This window comes from Neofelis nebulosa, chromosome 15 (assembly GCF_028018385.1).
Source record: "Neofelis nebulosa isolate mNeoNeb1 chromosome 15, mNeoNeb1.pri, whole genome shotgun sequence".
Lineage (NCBI taxonomy): Eukaryota > Metazoa > Chordata > Mammalia > Carnivora > Felidae > Neofelis > Neofelis nebulosa.
Genome location: NC_080796.1, coordinates 5,674,460 through 5,695,752, shown reverse-complemented (window position 1 = coordinate 5,695,752; position 21,293 = coordinate 5,674,460). Strand labels below are relative to the sequence as shown.

At 41.5% G+C, this 21,293-nt stretch overlaps 1 protein-coding gene across 1 annotated transcript; it reads left to right on the top strand.

Moving 5' to 3' along the window:
• Nucleotides 1-1,149: 1,149 nt before the first annotated feature.
• Nucleotides 1,150-20,358, top strand: LOC131495908 (ankyrin repeat domain-containing protein 26-like). The gene is made up of 7 exons (XM_058701089.1): nt 1,150-1,257; nt 2,165-2,475; nt 4,094-4,166; nt 11,382-11,511; nt 11,821-11,904; nt 15,610-15,706; nt 19,753-20,358. Exons 2-6 carry the CDS (start codon nt 2,393-2,395, stop codon nt 15,642-15,644), a joined length of 405 nt encoding a protein of 134 aa, XP_058557072.1. The 5' UTR covers nt 1,150-1,257; nt 2,165-2,392; the 3' UTR covers nt 15,645-15,706; nt 19,753-20,358.
• The last annotated feature ends 935 nt before the right edge of the window (nt 20,359-21,293 follow it).

Sequence of the window (21,293 nt, the reverse complement as noted above, 5' to 3'; positions counted from 1 at the left end):
TATTTTGCTTTCTTCTTTAGGAACAGATAAGAATGCTGAGGAAGACTCTATAACCAGGTAGGATTTGTATGGATTTGTAAAAATGACACTTGTTGGGGCACCTGGGTGGCTCAGTCGGTTAAGTGTGTGACTCTTGATTTCACCTCAGGTTTGTGAGTTCAAGCCCCACGTCGGGTTTTGCGCGGACAGGCTCCGTGGGATATCTTTCCCTCTTTCTGTGTGCACTCACTCTGAAAGTATAAAGGAATGAAATGAAACGAAAAGGAAAAGGAAAGGAAAGGAAAGGAAATGAATGAACTGAAAATGATGTGTTTCTTAAGGGAATGCGGAGAACAAAAGCAGTTGTTGAGTGTTCTACCCTGGACTAGACACTATATCCTATGCGTAACATCCGTTCAGTTGTATAGTCATTGCATAGCTTTGCAAAGTAGCTGTGTTATTGTAGCCTACTTTTTATTTCTTTGGCAAGTGTGGTTTAGGGAAGTTGATTACTCGCCCCATGATTCCATAGTTAATGGGTAGCTGAGGGGCTTTGCCCATCAGCCCGTGAAGCTTCCACATCCATTCCTTGGTTCCTCAGCAGCACTGAGATGAAGATCCGGATCCTAGGGCAGATCAACTCAGAATGTCAAAGGTAATGGTGTCGGAACTCTAATTTAGGGTTTTCTTAAGAACCCAGGTTAGTCCAAGCATTTGCCCTTATATATTTGACTACTAGTGCTAACAAAATAATTAGTGCAGTGGTAACTACTGCCATGTTTTTGCCATCAGAGATTTTAGGGTGGATGTCAGCTGTGGCCATGGTGTCACAGCTTTCACATAATAAGCAAGGTCTCTTCAGGCAGCGCCTTAGATATGGTGATATCTCCTCTTCTGAGACAAATCATTTTTCTGTAAGGGAAGGATATCTAGTTGTAGACCATGTTATGTTAATTAAATTCAGCCTCTCTTTCGAGGATATTGCTATATGATTCTCTGTTGCCTAAGTTCCCAGTCTGGTTTCCCTTTGGGCTAGTACCCTTGACTAGTTCTAGGAAGCTTTTATTTTTTTTGAGATGTTTTTCCCATGACTTTTCTGTACTGTGTTTTTGCCTTTTTACTTTCTCTCTGATTTTCTTGGTATTCCTTTTTTTTTTCCATTCATTTTTCCACTTCTGCCAGCGAAGGACTCTCCATTTTTCCAGAGGTCAAAGCAAAAGCACTTAGAATCTCATGATTTAAGGAACCTCAGAGATTGATTCATCAAAATACCCTCTGGTACGTCAACCTACATTTAACCTCCTTGACCAATGGTTGTTTCCATGGAGAATTTGAAACTCAAAAGAGATTGAAGTGACCTATTTGGATATGATAAGTGACAGAAATGAGATTTCAATTTGGGTTCTTTTCTTTCTTTCTTTCTTTCTTTCTTTCTTTCTTTCTTTCTTTCTTTCTTTCTTTCTTTCTTTCTTTCTTTCTTTTCTTCATTTTTTTTTCTTCACCTTGCAGGCAAAATTTAAATAATAGAAAGCTGGGGAGTGGGTCTAATGAATACAGTGAAGGAGGGTAAACATCGAATTAGCAGAGGAGACCGGGTTTCAAGAAGAACAACACTGAGTTAGGTGGGAATAAGAGTTTTAGAAGAGATGTCAGAATATGGGGGTTTTTGCCCAGTGAGATATAGGTAAATGACAGAAATGAAGGACCCAGGATTCGGGGAGTTGTTTAGAAAGGCATATTCAAATAGAGAGTTCAAGAGGGTCCTGACCAGGTTTCTGCTCCTGTGTGTGTTGGTTTCATTGAAGGTGTGAGCATACCTCAGATTTTCTGATGAGAGAGATTAAAAATCATTTGCGCTGCTGGGACAGTCTGTTTACAGCAAATAGAAGTATGATATCATCGACTTCCACCCCAACTTAGGGAGGATGGCTTAGATCCTCTCAAGGAATTGGGGGTGGGTGGTGGAGATTCTGAACAACAGAGATGTATGGCCCAAGGCAAGCTGTCTCCTCACTCCACCTCTTTTCCTAAATCTGTGATGCCTTTCCCATGTACCTGTAGGGCTGGGCAGGGGTAGGACTGACTTGTCAAACCAGTAAGGGAGCTTCATCTGGATCGGTGAGAACATGCCTATGTTGAGGTGACTGTGCGGATGACTGAGACTCCCAATTAGCTTGTTTTCCAGGAGCAGGACATGGCTCCTACCCTCGGTCATTTGAGCCCATCCTTGTTGTAGGAGTGTGTGCCTTCATAGGCTAAAGATTGAAAGGTTGGAGAATGCCACTGAACCGTGTCGAAGAGTGATGTAGGAGTGGGAGCTCATCGGGAAGAAAATATTCAGGCAGCATATAGAGAAATAGAGGCACAACTACCAGGACCATTTTGTTCGCAGTCTCTCTCCTTGGGTAGCTGAATGCCCCTGAAGGCTTGGAAGGTCTTGCTAGTTATTATGGACCTAAATAAGGCAAGACCAGTGGAGGAAAAGAGTTGGCCTTGGTAAGTTTTTGTCTTTTAATCTCTAGTTAGTACTTCCACTCATATCATAGAAACATTAACTTTGGTATATTTACTTAAACGGAGGTCTACCTGACACACAATGTAATATGTGATGCAACAACTCTGGATGTTCCACGATGCTCGCCATAAGCGTAGCTCCCATCTGTTAATGTATGATGCTATTACGATACCACTGACTAGATTCCCTATGCTGTACCTTTGAGCCTTGTGATTTATTCATTCTATAACTGGAACCCTGAACTTCCCTCTCCCCTTCACCCACTTTGTCCAACCCCCCACCAGCCCTCTCTTCTGGCAACAGCCAATTCTCTGCATTTATGGGTCTGTTTCTGCTTTTTCTCTATTTGCTCTTTTGTTCCCTTTTTTAGATTCTACATAGAAGTGAAATCATATAGGATTTGTCTTTCTCTGACTTATTTCACTTAGCCTCATATCGTCTAGGTATATCCATGATGTTGCAGATGGCAAGATCTCATTCTGTTTTATAGCTGTGTAATATTCCACAATGTCCACTGTGTATCCACAATGTCTAAAAAAATGATACATGTCAACATCACCCCCCTCCAAAAAAGCCCAGTTTACAAATGAGCAGTAGACATCACCAGACACTTTTCCAAAGACAACATACAGATGGTCAACAGACACATGAAAAGATGCTCCCCAAACTACAACGAGATACCACGTCACACCTGTCAGAATGGCTACACTCCAAGCCACAAGAAGCAAGTGTTTGCGAGGATGTGGAGACAAAGGAAACCTCTTGCACCGTTGGTGGAAATGCAAATGGGTGCGGCCCCTGTGGAAAACAGTATGGAGGTTCCTCAAAAAATTAAAAACAGAACTCTCCTATGATCCCGTAATTGCACTACTGGATACTACCCAAGAGAATACAAAAACACGAATTCCACAGGACACACGCACCCCTGTGTTTATTGCAGCATTATTTCCAATAGCCAGCACAAGGGTCCATTGACAAATGAGTGAATGAAAAGGAAGTCCTATATGTATGTGCGTGTGTGTATATGTATATCCATACACACACACACACACACACACACACACACACACACAGGAATATTACTCAACCATAAAACGATGAAATCTTGCCTTTTGAAATCACCTGGATGGAGCCTGAGAGTAGTAAGTTAAGCAAAGTCAGGGAAAGACAAATACCATATGATTTTACTCATGTAGCACTTAAGAAACAACAAATGAGCAAAGGGAGAAAAAAGGGGGGCACAAACCAAGAAACAGGCTCTTAACTGCCGAGAACAAACAGATGGTTCCCAGAGAGGAGGTGAGTGGTGGGCGGGGTGAAGGATGTGATGGGGATGATGGAGTGAGTGTCCTTGTCATGATGAGCACGGGGTGAGTATGGAGTTGATGAATCGCTGTATTGTACAACTTAAACTAATATAATACTGGATGTTACTATTACTGGAATTAAAATAAAACTTAGTAGAAAAAACAGAGGCCAACTTCTAATTATAACAAGAAACTTCGTTGAATAAACAGATAGCTGACCTTTCCCATAATTTTTGAAAATTTTGTTTTTAAAAAAATGAACATGTTTTTGTTGTATATTTTTGCTCTAAAGGCTTTCTGACAAACCTGGTCCTGATGATTCATGGCCTACATCAGCTAGCCAAGACTTAGATTTCGGTACCAAGGTAAAGTACCCTCCTGTGAAAGTCACTTTCCTGCTCTGAATTTAGTTTTCTCCCTTATTTACTCGGAAAATTTAAGAGTAGCCTGTGCATTATCATTTTATGTGTGTAATGGAAATTTAGCAAGAACAAACCCCTTGACAGATACATGACACGTTGAATTTTTTGTTTTGTTTTTTTTACTTTGGTAATTCCTAGAGGTGGAGGCTGAGAAAAGAATGGGCTGGAAAATATATAATGACCGTCAAATTATATTGGGCAAAGCTTTCCCATAATGGAGGAAACATGACATTTGGTTAAGGATAAGGATTCTTACTGTGATACTAACATGACTGATAATACTGAAGCCTAATGAAATCTTATTGGATCTAATTATCTATTGTAGGTTGCCCCCGCCCCGGGCAATTTTTATTTTGAGAGAGAGATACAGGATTTCCCTTTGTCTGTATCCTTTGTTCTACATTTAGTCTAAAATAATATTAGAAAATGTAGAAACTTAGATGTTTACATTATTTCTCAACATTTACCTTACAAAGGTGTTTCCCTGTATTTAAGTTAAAATTGTGCATCTCCCTGAAGAATACGTATTTTGCTGAGAAGAGTAGCTCTATGAGCAGAGGCTCTTCTTAGCCAAGTTGTCAAATTTCTAATTTCAGAAATCTTTGATATTCTAGCTTTTAAAAATATCTCCTCCTAATCGTTGTGTCAGATTCTAAAATTTAAGTTTCAGACATCTGATATTTAGTTAAATATTCATTTCAAAGCCCCTAAATCATTATAAGCTACTGGAGGTTAGGAAACACACTTGTTTGACTCCTGGAGCTCCTAGAATGAAGTCTTGCTTGTAAGAAGCAATGTCATAGTTGTTGAATGTGAATAAAGGAGTAGGGAAATGGAATTCCGTAGAATGGAATTTGAAAAGTAATGAAATACGCATGATATGGCACAATTAAATATGTGAATTTAAAAAGTAAGGTCAGTTTATCTTCTGTTTTGGTGTTTCATACGTATAAACGCAAATGAATTCTATTGAGGAAATCAGGAGTTACATACGAAAGAAGATTACCGTATATTTTTAGTATCCTCCCATTGTGAGCTTAGAATTGCAAATAAAAATTCCTCAGTCTTTGTTTTTTTTTAACCCCATCTGTGTCCCATTACATACATCTTTTGAAGGTTCACATTTCTTTCTAGAATTCTCATTCCCAATTCTTTCTCCATAGTGACAGTTGATGTGTTAGAAACCTTTCTTTTTCTGTTTTTTCGTTAGTCTAGTAATAATTTATAGCTTTTAGGAAGCAATAGATGCCAGTAATTGAACAATTTATAGTGACAAAACTTAAATATTACAGTATTTATAACCAGATAACTGTAGAGTGATAAAAGTCAGTATTATTAGGGATATACTGTGAATCAAAGCCTCTGTTTTACGTATAGATTATATATATATATATATATATATATATATATCTTGAAAAGCTTTCAAAGAGACTATTGTTCATATTATATTCCCAATCCTACTTATGTACCTGCTGAAAAATGTATGTTGTTTCCACTTACCTTATTTTACTCACCTTTCTCCTTTTCTTCCTTGTCTTAAGCTCATGCTTGATTGATTGGTCGTGTCTTCTATTGTTTCCTTTTTTCCTCTTATCCCCCCATACTTTTTAATGTAATTTTTATTTTTTAAAAGTTTATTTATATTGGAGAGAGAGAGAGAGAGAGAGAGAGAGAGAGAGAGAGCAAGTGGGGTAGGGGCAGAGACAGAGGGAGACACAGAATCCAAAGCAGGCTCCAGGCTCCGAGCTGTCAACACAGAGCTCAATGAAGGTCTCACACCCACAAACCGTGAGATCATGACTCATGAGCTGAAGTTGGAAGCTGAACTGACTGAGCCACCGACGTGTCCCCCCCCCACCATGCTCTTTTTTAATGGTTTACCCCTACCCTAATATTTCCTTGCAGAAAACATTTCTTTAGTGTCTGTTCTCTTAGTACATCACTTTCTGTCAACTCCATTGTCAACATATTGGTTATGGAATTCTGTCTGTGTGTGGTTTTCATCCATGACTCATTGCCCCACAAGGTTTATTGTTCTTTTCTTCTCTTTCTTGAAAGGAGGTGAGCTAAATGTTTTTGTAATGTTTGTATTTCTCTTGGAAAGGGAGGGCGAGAGAGAAAGAATGAGCAAGTGCTCGTTGTTGTGATCTGAAAATATGCAAGGTACGATCTCAGTCCTTTTATATTTGTGGAGGGCTGTTTTGTGACCCAGGATGTCACTTATACTGGAGAATGTTCTATGTGCACTTAAGAAGAATGTGCATTCTGGGGCGCCTGGATGGCGCAGTCGGTGAAGCGTCCGACTTCAGCCAGGTCACGATCTAGCGGTCCGTGAGTTTGAGCCCCGCGTCAGGCTCTGGGCTGATGGCTCGGAGCCTGGAGCCTGTTTCCGATTCTGTGTCTCCCTCTCTCTCTGCCCCTCCCCCGTTCATGCTCTGTCTCTCTCTGTCCCAAAAATAAATAAAAAACGTTGAAAAAAAAATTAAAAAAAAAAAAAAGAAGAATGTGCATTCTACTGCTGTTGGATGAAAAGATCTCAATATATCGGTGTTGATATCCGTGTATGTAAATGTATATCTTAAGGCCAATATATATGTATGTATATCTGAATACATCTGGTCCAGTGACACATAGGATCTGTGTTTCCTTACTGATATTCTGCCTTGACGATCCGCCTATTGCCATGCGTGGAGTCTTAAAGTCGTCTACAATCATGGTATTTGTATGTATACATTTATTCATGTTTGTGATTCATCGATTCATATATGTGGGCGTTTCACTTTGGGGGCATAAACGTTTGCAATTGTTAGGTCCTCTTGATGGATAGACCCCTTAATTATGATAAAACGCCCTTCTGAATCTGTTACTACCGTCTTTGGTTTAAAATCTAGTCTGTCTGGTGGAAGTATGGCGACTCCAGCTTTCTTTTGACTTCTAGTAGCATGATAGGTTGTTCCCCACACCTTCACTTTGAATCTGGAGGTGTCCTGGGGTCTAAAATCAGTGTCTTGTTGACAGCATATAGATGGATCTTGTTCTTTGGTTTTGTTTTGTGTCTTATCCATTCTGATTCCCTGTGTCTTTTGATTGGGGCATTGAGTCCATTGACATTCAGAGTGATTAAAGATATGGATTTAGTGTCATTGTGTTATCTGAAGGTTTCATGCTTTTGGTGAGGCCTCTGGTCCTTTGTCGTCTCTGCTGCTTTCCACTCACAGAGTCGCCCCTTAGGATCTCCTGCAGGGCTGGTTTAGTGGTCATGAACTCCATGAGGTGTTGTTTGTCTGGGGAAGCCTTTCTCTCTCTTTCTATTCATATGACAGCCTTGCTGGGGAAAGCGTTCTTCGCTGCATATGTTCCCATTCAGCACACTGACCGTTTGCTACCCCTCCCTTCTGCCCTGCCAAGTTTCATTGGACAGGTCTGCTGCTACCCTTATGTGTCTTCCCTTGCAGATTAAGCCCCGTTTGTCCCTAGCTGCTTTCAGAATTCTCTCTTGATCTTTGTATTTTTCCAGTTTCGCTATGACATGTCGTGGTGTTGACCTGGTTTTGTTGATTTGGAAGGGAATTCTCTGTGCCGCCAGGACTTGGATGCCTGTTTCCTTCCCCAGATGAGGGAAGCTCTCAGCTACAAGTTGTTCAAATAAACCTTCTGCCCCTTTCTCTCACTCTTCTTCTTCTGGGACCCCTATGATGTGGCTGTTATTTCATCTCACCGAGTCAATTAGATCTCTAGTACCTGCCTCGTGGTCTAGTAATTTCCTTTCTTTCCTTTCTCTGCTTCCTCTTTGTCCACAATTGTATCTTCTGTTTCACCGATTCTCTCTTCTGCTTCTCCCATCCTTGCTGTCACTGCATCCCGTTTATTTTGTATCTCCTTGACAACATTTCGTTTTCAGCATTCAACGTGACAGTTCCAAAAACTTGATCAGATATATTGTTTCTGTCTCTTTTGAGCCCTTCTCTGGCTGTCCTTTCTTCCTGGAATTGTTTTTGAGGAGAATTCTTCCGTTTTGTCGTTTTGGCTAGTTTCTTGTCCTTTATGTGTTGTAATAGCTTGTTCTGTGTCCCACACCTGTGAGTACTACTATAATAAAAAGGGGTCATACACTGTCCAGGACCTGGCGGTCGAACGAGTGTTTTTGGAGTGTGTTGTGTGCACTCTTTTGGTGCATCTTTGCTTGCTTCTCACACTACTTGGAGTGGTAGTTTGGGCCTTCCACCCGGTGTGCTTTGATTTGTTTGTTGATGTAATCTTGGGAAAAAGGAGAAGAGGGTGGTGAAGAATCCTTAGCCCAAACAAAGCGAGAAATGACAGGAGTGGAAAAAAAGACCAGGCAGTGACTCAAAGGAGCTCTATGGCTTCATGCAGAAAGAGAAGGAGGAAAAGGAAGAAGGAGATCTGGAAAGGTATGGAGAAAATGCCCGATCAAACAAACAAACAATCAGAACAGAGGAACAAAGAGAAAAAAATATATATATAATTAGCTTTGACTGAAAATCAACTCGAGACTACTAGGCTGATTCCAACGGGAGAAGAGGAAAGAGGAGAGTAGAAAGACAAAAAAGGGAAAAAGAGGAGAAAGGGACAGAAAAGGAAAGAAAAGATGGGCGCCTGGGCGGCTCATTTGATGAAGTGTCTGACTCTTGAATTTGGCTCAGGTCATGTTGTCGCTGTTGGTGGGTTCGATACCCCCACCAGCCTCTGCAGTGAGAGCATGGATCCTGCTCGGATTCTGTCTCTCTCTCCCTCTCTCTGTACCTCTCCTGCTTGATCACTCACTCTCTCTCTCAAAATACAGAAATAAACATTAAAAAAGAAAAGATGAAAAGAACAATAATTCAAATGAAAACAAACAAACTCAGATACGAAACCAGAGGAGAGTTGTCTGTTGGTGCCTGGGACTGGTGGCTGTGCTGGTATAGGGGAGGGGCTGTCTGGTCCCATCAGTGTCAGTGTCACTCCCATAGAGAAGCAGTTACCAGGCACAGAGAGGCAGGGTTTGGTGTAATGGGCCTGCCTCCACTGAGGCTCACTGTCCGTTCCCTGATGCCCCACGATGTAGGTCATGGGGAGAGAAATGGCGACACCCCAATCTCTCCTGCCCACACGAGGTGTCTCAAAACTCACTGTTCAGGCCGTCCTCACGGAATAGCCTGGGGGGCTGGCTTGCCTTGCTGCACAGTCTCCTGTGCTCCCTGAGCACTGAGTTGGGATTCAAAACCCTGTAGGATCCCGCTTTGCTCGGACCTGGTTCTGGAGTAGCGCCACTCTGTGCAGTGGACAGAGGGCCTCTGGCTCGTGCCTGCAGGGTCTTTTTCCCTTGGGCAGGGCAATACCTCCCCTTTCCACCATACTCAAGGTGTTCTCTCCCAGGGTAGCCCTGAGATTGCTACCAAGCCTAGGGGCGGCTCCCTCCCCACCAGGCATGGGAGGTGGTAGCTCTTTTCTAGAGAAAGTCTGGCAACCTTGAAAATTCTGTTTTTTAGCCTCTAAGGCTGTTTTGCAAAGTAGAAACTGGCTCTCTGGACCTCTCCTTGGTCTGTGGTCCAGACAGGCTTTCTCATATCCAAATGCACTTCCCGCAGCCCCTCTCTCTATCTTCCTTTGGTTTCTCCACCAAAGGGCTTCCCCCACTCCATGCCTGTGCTGCCCATTTTATGTCTCCCAATTCGCATACACACCCTTCTGTCCTCCCGCCAAGCTGTCTGTTTGCACCTGTGGAGATTTTTCTGTCCCTCTGCAGCCTGTACTCCTGGTATTCCGAGTGTTGTGACCTCAATACTGCTGTGTTTGAGGGACAAGGGAAATTCTGATCCCCCTCCTCTGCCATCTTAACTCCTCCCGCCTCCTTTTACTTTCCTTTTCACAACTTCAGAGTTCTGTGTAGGTTTGCATTATATCAGTTTAATATGTTTTATAGATATTTATGATGGGCTTTTTTCTTACTTGGACTGTATTGATCTGAATTTTCTGTCTTTTTCTTTTCTTAAAGTTTATTCATTTATTAATTGGAGAGAGAGACAGAGAGAGCACCAGTGGGGAGGGGCAGAGAGACAGAGGGAGAGAGAGAAAATCCCAAGCAGACCCTGCACTGTCAGCGCAGAACCAGATGGGGGGCTTGAACCCATGAACTGTGAGATCATGCCCGGAGCCAAAATCAAGAGTCAGGTGCTAACTGACTGAGGCATTCAGGCGGCCCTAACATGTTCTTCCTACGTCCCCTGGGTACTTTAAATTTAATACGCCCTAGTTTAAAGACATTGTTTCTGATGCTTTCCCTTTCCTCTTTCCTGACTCTTTGTAATCTGCTCTGTCATTTGTGTTCCCTAGTCTGATAAATAGCATCCCTGAAACAGGAAAAGTCCTGGACTCCGAACTTCCCTGAAATGACCGCATGCTGTCACTCACCACATTCGATAGTTTGTACCTGCTTACCATTTTTCATATGTTAGTCCTGTAATTCAGTCTCTCACCTATAATTTTGCAGTACTCTTCTGGTTTTGCTTCCTTGACATTCCTCCTACATTGCTTCCAGAGTGACCTTTCTAAAATATACTTGTGACAGTGTCATTCTTCTGCTTATTCAATGGATCCCCATTATCTGAAGGAGAAAATTCATGTTCTAGCATAACACTGCTCCCCCCCCTTTTTTTTTGTTTCGTCCTCATGTTCCAGTAATCTCTATCTATCCCATTGCCAAGAACTCTGTTCCAGTTTTGCCATATCGCATAGGTGTTGTCACTTACTATGTTATTTCATACTTGATCCTTTTGCTCCTTCTAGAATGCCCTTCACACCCTCCCTGTGCACTTTGTGTGTCTTTTAAGATACAGCCCTATCTTCCCAGTGTTTGCTGAGCTTCCCAAATGTAAGTGTTTCCTCCTTTGTGCCTTCACTGTACGTTATTCACTTCCCTTGCAGAACTAGTGGATGGTATTTTTCTGTCCTTACCTGTTTTCATGCATCTCTACCGCTACTAGCATATAGAAGAGACTCTGTCTTTTATTTCTGTTTCCAGCTCTGCCCCGGATCGTGGCTATGACTTGACAGATACAGGATGTGCCTGTCTTTCTGAGTGGGTGAGTGTGTGACCAAATGAATTAATGTGATATTTTTCTGAAGTTGGGTTTTTGTTTTGTGCTGTTTTTCTAGGAAGGAACAGCAAAGTCAGCAACGGAAGCAAAGGAAGATGGTGTTGGTATTATTGAAAATGTGCCACCAGAGCAAACAGTTAATGGCAGTTTGACTTCTGCTGGTGGAGTGCATAAAAATGACAGAAGTGGTAAGCTAGTGAATCTCTGTGAGTTGTTTTCCTATGATTAAATGCTAGTACGAGAAAAATCTGAAAGTATGTAGATCCAAATATATTATCCTTTATTCGCGAAGATATTTTTCTCTTGCTATCTTTCTTTATAAGTATCCCAAGTATGACCCCCTTTTACTTCTGGAAAATCTTGAACCCCCTGAACATCTTTTCTGCTATTGCTTTTATTTTATTGAAATATTCATGAATGGAGATAGACTTGTGTATGTGTTTAAAATTCATAGTAACACATGTTTTCATTAATTTATCTGTGACCGTATTCTCTAGATACGATGTCAGCATTAGAACTAGGAGAAGAGGAAGATGTAGAATCACCTTCTCTTCCTGAGGTACTGTCTTCTTCTTATTTTTAAGTATAAGCATGGAGTGATGTTAAAACGTCCAAGAGATGCTTTGACTTCACTCTCTCATCTCTGCATTTGCCCACAGAAACGATTTCCTTGTATGTTTTCCTATATGTGATAAAATAATTATGTGTTAATTATGACCACACAACATAGTAGAGTTCTGCCAATTTGCAGACATAATGAAAGTTGTGTAGTATTAGTGCAGAAAACGAAGGCTTGGAGGCAATGAGTTTGGGTTTTGGAGTTAAGTTATCTGAAACACTAAAGAATTACTCTAGGTCAACCTATGGCCAAGTGTATGATCCTGTGGTGTATACAGATGTGTCAAACTCCTACTGACATCCAGAAAGAGTTTGGATTATGGTGTTTACCACTTGAACCTTCCAAAGATAAGGCCTGGGACTTGATAATAATATATTTGGATTGTCAAGTAGATCTACAAGGAACATTGGGATTATGATGACCACAGTTTGGTTTAGTGGTGCTTCAATAAGTAAAACCCATTTTGGATAATTAAAATAACTTCGCAGTCCTACTTGTAGTAATATGGTTAAAGTAATGATGACCTATTCTAAGGTGACAACTAGGGAAGGAGGTGAAAAGGTCCTGATCTCTTAGGCTCAGGCAGCTGCTGCACAATGCTACAAGCACTGTATTTGAAATCAAAAGACATGCTAGCATCTTGATTCCGTCACTTCCTAGCTGTGGGATCTTGGAAAAACTTGCTTGAATGTCAATGACCTCGTTCCTAAAAATGGCACTAATACCCACCTCTTGGTTATGTGGAATGAACAAATGTGGCAACGTTTTGTAAACTGTAAAGCGTGCTATAGAAATAGAAGACAAAATGATCACAGTGGCTTTTAGTGACTTACTATATATTGAGGATATTTTGTTTGGTGAATGTTTGTTTATTGTTGAGAGGGGGGTGGGGGGAACAGAACATCCGAAGCAGGCTCTGCACTGAGAGCAAGGAGCCCAATGCAGGACTCGAACTCATGAAATTGAGAACATGACCTGAGCCACAGTTGGGCACCTAATCGACTAAGTCACCCAGGCCCCCCAAGAAAATACTTGTTTTAAATGTGAAGATGTCTGAAGGCCAATAAAATGGCCATAGTGTCCAGAAAAGAATGGGAAAGTAGGAACGGGGTTTTGATTTTCTAATTTGGCGCTATGTTAAGTTCCGGTAATCTCTTAGTGGAGACATCATACAGGTATACAGTTGACCCTTGAACCAGGTGGGTTTGTACCGTGGGAGTCCACTTACACACAGATATTTTTCAATAAATAGAGTACTATCCTGTAAATGTATTTTCTGTTCCTTATGATTTTATTTTTCTTCTTTTTTTAAAATTATTTATTTTGAGAGAGAGAGTGGACAGAGGATGTTAGTAGGGGAAGTGGGGGCAGAGAGAGAATCTTCATCAGGCTCCACACTGCCAGTGCTGAACCTATCATGGGGCTTGAACGCAAGAAGTATAGATCATGACCTGAGCCAAAGGCAAGAGCCTGACCTTTAACCGACAGTGCCACCCAGCACCCCTTCCTTCCGATTTTCTTAGTAACCTTTTCTTTAGTTTATAGGGTAAGAAGACAGTATGTGACATATATATTATATATATGTATATATATATACCTGTGTATGTGTGTGTGTGTATATATATATATATATATATATATATAACAGAGAAAACATGCATTAATCGACTGTTTATATTGTTGGTAAGGTCAGCATTGCATTATCCTAACCCTGAACTTCCATGCTCAGTTTATAGACTTAATGGCCAAATGAGGCCGAAAAGTAGTTTAGATCCAGAGAGCATGTACAAGGGCTTCTGCTTTAATGTTCTGGTTTTTAATATATATATACTTTTTGATTTTTATGTGTAATTGCTTTTAAAGTAGGAAATTTAGTAGGTGACTTTTTTTTTTTGGATTTTGTTTTTGAAGATTCAAAAGATATTTGTGGATTTTCGAGTGCATGGCCATCAGAGCCCGTAACCCTTGCTAAAGCAGCCTAACATGAACAGTATGGACATGAAATGATTGAGGAACTTTATTTTATCAAGACTCTATTATTTCCATGTCAGTGGCTTTCCCTTGCCTCTGATGGTCATGTAAAGGATCTACTACTCAATCAAGGAGGGGCTGTTTCTACTGTAGTCTGTGAACATTGTCCACTGAGTGGTATAGAGTGGAAGTCAGTTAAAAGGATTATAAGTGGAAAAAAAGTACTGTTGGTTAGTGGCATTGGCAAAGTTGTTTGAAGTACTGAGGAGAGATTCTGAGCCTCAAGCTCCCCATTTGCTGCCACTTGTGGTAGAATAAAGAATAACTTCAGTATAATTTGTATGGGGACCCTTGTATTGGCATGCCACCTGCCTGAACTATCACATTGTATTGGAACGCAAAATATAGCAACAGTAATCATGCTAAATGCAGAGATTTAGAGCCGACTATGTGCCATGTACCCTTCTAAGTTGTTCATGTGTTTTTTCCTATTGTAATCTTCCCAACATCCCAGTGAAGTAGATACTATTATTATTTATTTTGAGATCACTTTTATAAGGTTTTTGTTTTCAGAGAGAGAGAGAGAGAGAGAGAGAGGTTGTGGGGAAGGGCAAGTAGGGAGAGAGAGAGAGAGAGAGAGTGAGAGAGAGAGAGAGAGAGAGAGAGAGAGAGAGAGAGAGACACCCAAGCAGGCTCCTCGCTGTCCACACAGAGCTCATTGTGGGGCTCAATCACATGACCCTGAAATCATGTCCTGAGCCGAAATCAAGAGCCAGACACTGAAGCGACTGAGCCACCCAGGCGCCCCAGTAGGTGATGTTATTACCTTCATTTTACAGATGCAGAGACTGACACACGGAAGTTTTCGGTAGTGTAGTCAAGGTCATACAGCTCATAACCAGCAGAATTGGGAATTCAGACCCAGGCATTCTGGCTCCTACTAGGATCCTGCTTCTCAGTCTGTTCCATGAAGTATCTTGTTGTCACTGAAAACAGCATGTTCAGTTTTATCATCACGAGAATAGCAATGTCATTCACCTATGTGAATATTTAAAATCATAGTTGATGCAGTGCTTGTAATATGAAAACCGAAATGTTTGCCATAAGGCAATTTCCTATATTTCCTCTGTTTGACCAGTAGATACATTTGTACAGTTATCTGATCATATATAATTTAAAGTCATTAAAAACGTTATGTTTTTGTAGTACAGTAAGGTTGGTAAACTATTCTGTAAGAGTATTGAAACGTTTCATCTTTGTTGGCCATAGCCTCTGTTGTAGCAGCTCAACTCTGCTGTTATGACCTCAAAGTAGCCATCATCAGCATGTAGGGGAGAGTGCGGCGGAGTCCAATAAGATTTTAGTTACAGGGGCACTTGGGCGGCTTAGTTGGTTGAGCGTCCTGTCTCCTAATTTCCACTCAGGTCATGATCCCAAACCTCACATCATGAGACCAGTCATGAGACCGAGCCCCACATCAGGCTTCACCCTGAGCTTGGAGCCTGCTTACGATTTTCTCTGTCTCTCCCTCTGCCCCTCTTCCCCATTTGTGCATGTTCTCTCTCTCTCTCTCTCTCTCTCTCTCTCTCTCTCTCTCTCTCAAGTCAAAAAAGAAAATAATTTAGTTACAGAAATAGGTGATGGTGTTCTATTAGATTGTCAGTAGTGAGCATTGTTTGTTTTCTTTATTTTAGTTGCAAGAAGCACAGGATGGACATGCAGAGGCCATAAGACATGCTGAGAAGGTGAAAGATCATATGCAAAAGTAGAATTTTGCCCTCAGAGAAAATAGCGTGAGTATTTATAGAGCAGATAAGCAGTGTAGTATGAGAAATGTATTAGTTATGCCAGTATATCATTGTTAAGTGGATACAGATTCCAGCTTTGAGCTATTTTGAAATGCAGAATCGTGGCATCTTATCTCTCAATTTTGTACCTTATCCACAAAACACAAAGAAAATGGCACAATTTCCAAATCTTCCTCTTGATAAAATTTTAAGAATTTGTGTAATAATACCCTCATGTGTTCAGAAATTATATGGTATTTTTTAAAATTTATGTGTGAGAATAATTATCTTAAGATCTGCATTTTCGGCTAAAAGTTCAAAATGCCAGACAGGAAGAAACCATTAAACATCAAGTGGCCCAAATTCAGGATCTTCAGAGCAACTTGTTAAGGACAAGTTTGGTAAGTGGGTCTCTTAATGTCTGTCCTACTGAAAAGGAATCCTTATTTCACTAGTAGTAGTACATGAGAATGTTTTGGCTCATATGGAAAATCTCACTGATCTAAAGGTTAGGTTGATATCGTTCCTACTTGCTACTAGTGATGTAATTCTTCTATAGAGATGAAGTTGATTGAGAGTCTAAGTAAAACAACATTTTATATATACCACAGTGAGCGTTTGGTTTAGTCCACCTTTTGGCTATTGTTAATAATGCTGCTGTGAATGTTGGCATACAGAGGTGTGAGTCCCTGCTAATATTTTTCAGGGTGTTTCAAACTTGCGCAAACTTTGAGTGATCATTTGATCTTGAATTCTGACTTTCTTTTGTAATCTCATCCCTTTAGTGACAGTTTTCGAACGGGTTATTTTAATGACGATTTGTTGTAGTTTGTAATTAGAAGTTTGCAATTTATTGTCTTTATCAAGAATGACTAGCAGGTCGTTATGCAGACGTCCTTCTCAAAGGAATGGAGTTTTCTCTTTGTTGGATTTGTAAAGGAAAAGAAATGCCAGTAAAATAGTAGACATGTCTGCTCTGTCAGGGCCTTATCTAGTAACATAGTGCTCCTACCTTTGCAAGTTCAGAAAGTCATTTTCTTTTTCCACTCACTTGAGTTAATCAGCCTTTCAGAGATTTCACAATTCAATCTCAGAAGAGACTAATGTGCCATTCAAGATTCTAATTTATTGATATGTAGTGAAACCCCAACTGTTTTCCAAGCAGAACAGTTAATGTGATCGCACTCTCACCCTCCTTTGTAGGATTTACACTGTAAATCCTAAGTGGGTGCAATGGGGTAGATACACTGACCAACTCGTTTCTGTCAGTCACACAAGCTGTGTAATATACATGCAAGTTTCATTAGACAGCTATACCCGTCAGGGGAACTAGAACATTCTGTTGACTGGTCCTTTTTGTGGCTGAAGAGACATTGAAAATTCTTTTCTTTTCTAGATCTCTTATAAATGAATCACATTGTATTAGGGTACTTTCATGCAAGTAACATGACACTCTGTTGATCAGTCTTCCGTGAATGAGAGTGCTAGGCGTTGTCCTGCTACTGTGTCCTAAAGAAATCTTTAAGGTCTCAAAAACTAAAATTTGTAAGAATATCTGAAACTGATGAAGCTTATTAAAGAATAAGGAGGGATTTTCTGTAGATCCCTATAGAAAGGAATTAGGGTTATGGCACGAAATTAGCTGCCACTTTAAGGTGTTCCCTGTGAATCAAAAAGTTAAGATAGCTTTCAGCCAACTCAGTCCATAGCTCTGACTTCTCTAGAAGGTCCTTATCTCCTGAATCCCCAAACCAGGGGCTACCTGGGTTAAGATATTTGATGCACACAGTTTTGAGGAGAAGAATCTGGATTGGGAAGAAGAGGTAGCTCTAGCCAACTTAACCTTCCTAACAATATAGTCAAGTGTGCGTCTGAAAGGAACTTCAGAAGACTTCCATAAGTTGAGATCTCTATGGACTAAGAAATTACTCAAAAGGAAACAAAGGCAAACCAGTGATCACCCAGCCCTTGTGATAAGTATCGTGTTATAAATGAAAAGCGAGACAAAGTATGCTGGTCAGCATCCTAAGGGTAAGGGTGCCTCCTAAGACTCAATAAGAAAGACACACTCAAAGTAACACCAAAAAGAGTCCCAATAAAATGTACATGAATCACTGTCTACAAAGGTAATCCATGTCAAGTAATGACTTTTGAGTGTGCAGTTGAGGATGTTGTCTATGAACACCTAGACGATAGAGCAAAAAGTACACATGGCCTAGGTAAAGGGGTCAGAGCTGGAAATGTGAATTGGAGAATCTGGTTTTGAAGCCTTAAGTGCTATTCAAAAGACAGATAGCAAGGGGCAAGAACTCAATGTCAGGGGTTGCCGTCCTTTAGAAATAAGGTGGGGTTCAAAGAGCAGAGGGAGGGTATGGGCATTGTTATCAGCTGCTGCTGAGAAGTGAAGCAGGATAAAGACTTGAAAAAATTAAAACAAAAAAACAAAGGTCCCTGATGACCCTCAAAATTTCTTAGTGGAATGATGGGAATGAAAGTTAGATTTTAGTGTAAAAGAAGGAAATAAGTGAAGAAAAGTTGAATCTGTGGATGAGACGATACATTAAAGAATGTTCGAGTCCACTGCAAGGGGAGAAGCAGGGTGATAGATGGACAAGGCTTCAAAACTTAAGCAAATGGTTCGTAGAAAAGGAGAAATTGCAGTCTTTCTTCCTTATGGAGCCAGAACTGGGATTTACACATTTATAGCATTTTACCAACTGCAAAGCTCTGGGGACAGCTCTTCTGATAAGCTTTTACCCCAAAGCCTTAATCTCTTCATCAGAGTACCTGCTAAAGCAGCCTAACGTAAACAGTATGGACATGAAATGATTGAGGAACTTTGGTTTAGCAAGACTCGTTTATTTCCATGTCAGTGGCTTTCCCTTGCCTCTGATGGTCATGTAAAGGATCTACTACTCAATCTAGGAGGTGCTATTTGTACTGTAGTCCGTGAGCATCGTCCACTGAGTAGTATAGAGAGGATGTAAGTTAAAAGTATTAGAAGGGGAAAAAAGTACTGTTGGCTAGTGGCATTGGCGAAAGTTGTGTGAAGTACTGAGGAGAGATTCTGGGCCTCATGCTCCCCATTTGCTGCCACTTGCGGTGGTATGAAGAATAACTTCAGTATAATTTGTATGGGGACCACTTGTATTGGCATGCCACCTGCCTGAACTATCACATTGTATTGGAACGCAAAATACAGCAACAGTAATCAGGCTAAATGCATACACTTAGAACTGACTATGTGCCACGTACCCTTCTAAGTTGTTCATGTATTATTTCCTAATTTTATGTTCCCAAGATCCCAGTGCGGTAGATACTATTATTGTTTATTTTGAGATCACTTTTATAAGGTTATTTGTTTTCAGAGAGAGAGAGAGAGAGAGAGAGAGAGAGAAATTTTGGGGAAGGGCAGGTAGGGAGAGAGAGAAAGAGGGCAGAGACAGAGAGGGAGGGAGGGGGGAGAGAGAGAGAGAGAGAGAGAGAGAGAGAGAGAGAGAATGAATCCCAAGCAGGCTGCTCGCTGTCCACACAGAGCTCGCTGTGGGGCTCAATCACGTGACCCTGAGATCAGGTCCTGAGCCGAAATCAAAAGCCAGACACTGAAGCGACTGAGCCACCCAGGTGCCCCAGTAGGTGCTATTATTACCTTCATTTTACAGATGCAGAGACTGAGACACGGAAGCTTTAGGTAGTGTGCTCAAGGTCATACAGCTCATAACGAGCAGAACTGGGAATTCAGACCCAGGCATTCTGGCTCCTACCTAAGATCCTGCTTCTCAAACTGTTCCATGAAGTATCTTGTGGTCACTGAAAACAGCATGTTCAGTTTTATAATCACGAGAATAGCAGTGTCATTCACCTATGTGAATATGTAAAATCATAGTTGATGTGGTGCTTGGAATATGAAAATAGAAATGTTTACCATAAGGTAATTTCCTCCATTTGACAAGTAGATACATTTGTATGTATATCAGATCATATATAATATAAAAATATTAAAATGTGCTATTCCAGAGTTTTCTCCTCTTCTTCTCCCTACACCCTCTCAGGCTACCTTCATCAGAGAAACCAGAATCTGAAACCAGAACACTCAATTGACATGGCCCCCACCAGAGGGCACCTGAGCCAGTTTCCAGGGTGCTCTCTATACAGCAATTGGATACCCCCAAACATCTTCCTTGGAATCACTTATGAGCACAAGGATTTTCCAGGAAAACCTTAGTGAAGACTCTGCAACTCAGAAGAACTAAATCGATGTCTAAATTCAATCCACCCTCAGGTCACCAGGCAATAGTGCTTATTATATTCTGGAACTTAATGCACTGACTCGAAAACTCATTTGAAGGAACAGCCAAGGATTTTCAGGTGCTTAGCCAATTTAGGCTTTTCTAGTGTTCAGAATACTTTGAAGATCAACGAACAAAACATCGTGTTACTGGTACACCAGACAAAGCAGAACTGAGTTTGGAGTTAGAGCCAAAGGAACGCACGGGTTTCTGCAGAATTACGATGGGACTTCAAAGCAGGGGCAAGGTTAGGATTATTTTAGAAATGGTGTCAGATAACTCTCTCTGAGTTAAAATGAGTGTCCACTGGAAACTAATGCAATGCTGTTACGCTAACTGGAATTAAACTAAAAAAGTTAAACAATGAAATGGGTATCCAGTGTGTGCATCAAGGATTTAAATGCAAGACAATGCAATTACAACAATTAAAGAATTCGTGAATTAAAAAAACAATTTTAAGTGGCAAAGTCAAAGAGTGACAGAAACTCGGAAGCAATGGACAAAAAAAGCCTGATTCAACAACAACAAGAATTTTTTTTTTTTTTAATTACGCCAATGCTGAAAAGCTTAGAAATCACTGCAAACCCACTTGTAGGGATCTAGGCCAAGGAGAGGATGATGAAGGAGCCTAGATTTGGATCCAAGGATAGTCGCAGTGGTTACAGTGTAGTTTTATTGGGAGCCGTGGGGAACTGGTTAAAATATTAAGTGGTAAGGCCCTAAGTTTCTGGAGCTCCATGTGTACCTCGTTTGGTGAAGTCACTGGCAGGTTAATCGGGGGATGGTTGGTGGGGGAGGTTGGGCCGGGCAGGAGAGCGGGCAGAACCGCCCACGCCCATCCCCCTGAGACTCCGAGCACCTTTGAAACCGCCAGGTGCACCACTAGGTAGGCCTCATTTGGGCCCGGATGGAGGCGGTGCCTGAAGGGGCTGGGCCAGCAGGGTTGAACTAGAAATGAGGGTGGGGGCTGGTCGGGGCCAGCCTTGCTGACTGTGGGAGCGTCCCGCAAGGAGGCCAGGCTAGTCCTACTGCCCCTCGGTGACCGCGGCGAGGTACAGGTACAGGGCCAGTCCCGGGAAAGGCCGGCCCTTTCAGAGAGGAGCTTTGGCCCTCTGACCCCGCGGATGTCAGCGCTCAGGCGCTGCGGGGCTGGAAGAGGAACCCTAGGCGACAGGGCGTGAAAGAAGGCAACTGAAACACCCCACAGATCAGACTAATGCTTCAGGAGGCAGGAACGAAGGTGAGTTGTGTCAGCGGAGTCAGGGGTGGGTGACCCGTTCGGGTGGCGGTAGCCCTGGGTGGGT

Coding starts and splice junctions, on each gene's coding strand:
- LOC131495908 (XM_058701089.1), top strand. CDS start 2,393: ATGCCCCTGAAGGCTTGGAAGGTCTTGCTAGTTATTATGGACCTAAAT. Junction 11,512..11,820: donor GCATAAAAATGACAGAAGTG/GTAAGCTAGTGA, acceptor CGTATTCTCTAG/ATACGATGTCAGCATTAGAA. Junction 11,905..15,609: donor ACTGTCTTCTTCTTATTTTT/AAGTATAAGCAT, acceptor TTTATTTTAGTT/GCAAGAAGCACAGGATGGAC.